Here is a 5,280-nt window from a genome sequence, read left to right as displayed (position 1 = left end):
TTCATTGACATATATAAATATACAAAAATTAAAACTATATTTATCAAACATTATACTGGGCAAGTAAAAATTGTTTCTGGGCAAATGAAATGTGAAAGTCACTTGCCCTTTGGGCAAGTGGTAAAAATCCTTAACGTCAACCCCTGTTATATTATAATCACTGCTTAGCTGCAGCTAATAAAGACTCCAGATAAAAAAACAGATGGAGCTGACCAGATTCTGGCTGTGGTAAATATTTTTGCTTCCATCACAAAAGTTGCCACACATATCTAACCTCATAGGAGATTCTGCAAGTTTTTTTTTATTTCTTTTCAAGTGTAGGAAGTGTCAGGACATCAAATGAACTGAGCTTTGCACCTCCAGAGTGACCTCTGGGCAAACAGGACCAACTTCTGTCCGATCGAGAGAGAAAAAGACTAATAAATGGTTCTGAACCACAGTGGGCACTCGCTTTGGTCAACATTCTGCTATTAGAGGCAAAGGCTCGGAAAATTCTTCCCCTGAATTCCTCTTTCCTGACAAATGAAGACATAATTTATACTTTTAAATAACTAATTTCATTACACAGCTGGGAGATCAGTAAATATTAGATAAAATGGATCTAAATCTGCTTCCAAAATAACGTTTTTATTCATAAACCTGTCAGACACAGAACTACCTTTCACTGTAGAATTTGTGTTTGAACCTTGTTTTTATCCCTGTGTGGGTGTTTTTTCTTACTTAAAAAAATGCTCGTAAATCAACAGTGTAACTTAAAAAGAAAAGAAAAGAAAAAAAAACAAAAACTTTCTGCAGTGTACCTACTGTTTGCTGTTAAATAACTATCTGAGAAACTCACAGTAATCTAGTTGCTTCAATTTTCATTGGAACATTTAATTTAGTAGGAACAAATTAAACGATCTTATCAGATATTAAACAGATATACACGCTGTATCTTATTAACACATCTTCTTACTATGTCTGTCTGCTACTCACCATCTATTAAAAGCAGAACTCACCATTTTCAAGACCCGCCTCCTTGTGCTCTTTCTGGCCACTCCTGGCAGCCTCAGGAAAAAGATCCTCCGCCTCAGCGTGAATATAGCCACAGACTTCAGGAGAAGCAATTCGACTCAGATTCCTGATGTCCTGTGATCGGTACACCAGTAACCTCCCATCAATCGGAGAATCTGTAAACCTCCACAGCGGCTGGACGGCACAAGGAAAGGAAAAGATTGCTATTAGAGAACCCAGCTGCTAAACCAAGAGGTTAATCCAAATGTCTCATCTGATCCCATTTAATGTAAAGCAATGATGGCTTTGGACAGACAATATTCAGTTTGATTATATCAAAGTGAGGAGAAAATAATGACATTTAAAGCATCTCATATTTATAACAAAAAATATTATCAAACTCAGTCTACTGATCAGATTTATTGCCTTATATCAGGGGTAACCAATTAAAAATCAGCGGGGTTCGAATAAAGAAAATCATCAACCAGTAAAGGTCCAGAGACATTTTTTATTATAATCTGTTACTTTAAACAGATTCCCATTTTAAAATCTAAATTGTTTTTTGAAGTAGAGAACAACAATCGTTCAGTTTGGAATATTGACAATTTCTGATTCACGTATTTTAAAAAAAACCTGAACTGACTGTTAGGTTTTTTTTTTTTGTCTTTGTCTTTCTTTTTTCTGTTTTAATGAGAGCAGTGGGCTTTATGCTGCCCTGCAAGGCTATTAAACTGGTTCTGAATGGTGACAAAGCCATTCTAAAACACATATCAAAGTGCTCATTCGTGAGCCTGGATCGATTTATTTTGGATTCTGTTCATGGTGGAGAATCCTGCTTCACAGCAGCAGGTTGAACCGAACATACTCAAAATGTGCAGGGTCATCTTTGAGCACCATGTCACTTTTTTTTTCGCTAGTTCACTACCCTTCTTCCAGCAGCCCACACTTTCTCTGCTATTTCTCATCGCCTGGCTTGCCACAGGTTTGCCTGCTGTGTCTAAAAGTGGCTCGCCGCAGTGATCCAGACTGACGCAGCTCATTGGCTAATTTTTTATCACGTGTAACCTGGTCCCAGAAGCTCTGGAAGGCTTTACCATATTAACAGGAGAAGCGCCGCAAGTGAAGTTAGACTACTGATCCGTGACCTCTGCCTTATAGTCAGTTACTTTACTGTTTTTTTTTTTACAGGATTTAGGTCTTGGAAATTAGACAGCTAAAAAAAAAAAAAGAGTGGATTTTATGTTTGTTGAACCCTCTCTGTGATTTGGCACTAGGTTTTAACCTTGTATTTCAAAAAGAGAACATTATAAAGTGCACTTTGATGAGGATCCAAGGGATCAAGGAGACAAACAGGCCACAGCATCATATGGAGCCTACTGAGCCACATATGCATGGTTTTCACCAGCATATTTTAGTGTAACAGTTGTTGTGTAGAATGATTCTGTAATTAGGGTGTAATGCTGTTTAAAAAGTCAGTGTAATGGTGAGATACACTGCATATTTGCATCTTTTGGAGGACTTTAAATCAATGCTAGAGATAGACTGATAGATTAGCCAGATGATATTTTCGGCCTATACTAGCTTTTTTTTCCTCCTGGTTATTTGTTGAGACATGCATATGTTTGCCGATTTGAGCAGCCATGCCTTCAGATCACATGAAGCCCTTTGAATGGCTGCTTCCTTCATTTTATATCCAGTATTAATGCTTTGTTTGTAAATAACTTTTTCTTTCAGTTTAAATTGAATCTTGTGTAACATTCATGTAAATGGAGGATGAGAAAGCAAAACCAGCCTAACAAATAGGCCCAAAAAAATTGGGAGTGCATATCGGGATTGGTTAGACTGATGTCAGAATAATCGTATTTACATCTGCCTTTAAGACAATGCGTCAGTCGACCTCTAGTCAACAACGGTTTCACATTTTAGATGCAAGGTCTCAAAAGAAGAGGGGCAACAGATCGTACCTCAATGTTGTATTCCGTTTCATCCGTCAGGATGTGAGCAGAGAACTCATCTCCGTCGATGTGCGCCTGCACGCGCGAATGAGCCTCTCCTATAAACAAATCAGAACGCTAATCACAAAATAGCGGGTTGTTTTTTTTTTTTTTGTTACAAATGAGCTGTTGAGTATCAATTTGTGAAATGAGCAATTAGGGAGAGAATGTTTTAAATAAGAATCCCATCAACTCACCAACAACATGTCCGGTGAAATAGTTCTGAAGTGACACGTCATATTTCTCTTCCTTCCCATTTTTATCAACAAACACAGCTTTGAAGTTGTCAGTAAAAAGCTCTGTGTTTGTGGTCAAGTAAAGTTTGAAATCTCTGGAGATGAAGAAAGAAGAAACTTAACAAAAAAAGTCAAATTAGTAAACTTTTTGTTTTTTTAATAAGTCATTTTTTTTGTCCCACTCAGATGACATCTTAACGATGCTGCCGTGTTTTATGAAAAAAATTCCACTTTATGAATTCAAACATTTACTTTTTCATGATGAACTTTATTTTAAGGGTCACAGCAGTAGCTCCCAAATATATTTGGTGCTTTTTAAAAGTCCTAAAAGCATAAAAACTATCATTGTGGTGATAGCACAACTGAAAAAGACTATTGGGAGCCTTTTTGCTCTATGAGAGTTTGACTAATGTACACTGATAAAAAAAAAACATCACAGATAATAAAATATAAGGTCAAAAATGTTCCAACTCTGTTCCAACAGGGTAGATCCAATGCTAAAAAGTCATATAAAAATAAAACAAACATGCATAAAGCCTCAAACATATTTATTTAAATGCAAACTGCCGATTTTTTATAAAAACTCAAAAAGTGAAGAAAAGTCATAAACACAACAAAACAAGTTATAAACACCACTAAATGTTTCTGTCATGATGTCCCGCTCAGTGTGGAGTTAATTAGTTCACTCTGGCTGTATGAATTATGGGTTACCACCTCTTGCTAAGCACTGCCACTCAGCTGGCTTCTACACATTACACATCTCCTATTAAAAATATTTAGACCCCCAAATAAAAAGTGAGTTTTAAGCTTAATGCTTTAAACTACAGTAAGACTGTTTTTTTTTTAACAAAATTGATTTTATGTCTCAGCTTTAGGCTCCAATGTAAAATGCCGCAAAAGTTATTGATGTTAGTTGCCATCGAGTGTGGGACACCCAGTTATCTGCTATAAGAGGGAATATGTTTTTTTTCATGAATCTAGGATGGTTTGGATAACTTTGCATTTAAATATAATTTGAAGAAAAGCAGATTTTTGCATTTGAAGTCTGAAACATTTCAATTTGACAAGAAAAGCAGAAACTAGACATCATTCATATGGGATTGAAATCTAAGGTATAATTTAAAAAGGTGTGTTTCATTTCAGAGTAACTCAGTCACTGTTACCAATGGTGTAAATATCAGTAAGCAGAGACAGCAGTTGCTTATGGGCCCACGACCTCTTAGGGGCCCCATCATTGGCACCTGATAGGCCCCCTACCCAACTGTAGACCAGAACGTCTCTTTGCAAATGTAATGGTGTGGAAAAAAACCTCTTAAACCCACCTGAAACTGAAGTGACTGACCGCATCAGACCGTATTTATACCGCAACACATGCAAGATTTCAACACGATGGTGAGGAGTTTAAACATGTCACCAATAGGAAAGCAGACAGTGGTACTTTTAATTACTATGTTAATAACTGTGTATAGTGGTTAAAAAAAAAAAAACACACTCATATGTTTCAAACATATTATATGCTGGGTTCGATAAGCATCTCCCTAAAATGAGTTTTTGGAACTTGGGATGTCTGTAACATGTGGTGGTGCGCTGTCACCAATGGTTCCATTCAAGGTGCACAGTCACTATTCTTTCGTGTGTGATGTGTGATCACACACACGAAAGAATAGAACTAGTAGAACACACTACTGAGAATTACATAATTGTATCTTCTTGGCCGATTTATGGAACTGTCGCCGTATCCTGAACCTTTATATTAATAAATAGATAAAAACCTAAATTTTATTGTGGTTTTTGGTCACAGCCTTGAACTAGCTGTAAGGGAATTCAATTACCCCAAAACATCCAGCTTTCATAAACTTTACAGTTTTAGATAGGGATGCACGATATTGGGATTTTGGCCGATATCCGATATGCCGATATTTTAAAACTCATATGAAGATATTGTGATATTTTAATGTATCAATATTTTTTACCTCGACTTTAGAAGTTTTTAAGTCTGTAAAAAAGAAGTTTTTGAGGAAGAAGAAGTAGTATTTTTTTTTTTTTTTTTTTTTTTT

General features: G+C 36.2%; 1 protein-coding gene across 2 annotated transcripts in view; it reads right to left on the bottom strand.

Annotated features, from left to right (window-relative positions):
• LOC107087577 (disintegrin and metalloproteinase domain-containing protein 17-like) overlaps positions 1-5,280 on the bottom strand; it is a 28,872-nt gene that overhangs the window by 21,254 nt on the left and 2,338 nt on the right. For both annotated transcript variants that reach the window (XM_015379228.1, XM_015379229.1), the window contains exons 3-5: positions 3,185-3,318; positions 2,958-3,046; positions 999-1,188 (exon numbers count right to left, since the gene is read on the bottom strand). In XM_015379228.1, coding sequence (XP_015234714.1) covers positions 999-1,188; positions 2,958-3,046; positions 3,185-3,318 — 413 coding nt within the window. The remainder of the gene's footprint in view (positions 1-998; positions 1,189-2,957; positions 3,047-3,184; positions 3,319-5,280) is intronic.

This window comes from Cyprinodon variegatus, unplaced genomic scaffold (assembly GCF_000732505.1).
Source record: "Cyprinodon variegatus isolate N-32 unplaced genomic scaffold, C_variegatus-1.0 Scaffold187, whole genome shotgun sequence".
Classification (NCBI taxonomy): domain Eukaryota; kingdom Metazoa; phylum Chordata; class Actinopteri; order Cyprinodontiformes; family Cyprinodontidae; genus Cyprinodon; species Cyprinodon variegatus.
This window is presented reverse-complemented; position numbering and strand designations above follow the sequence as displayed.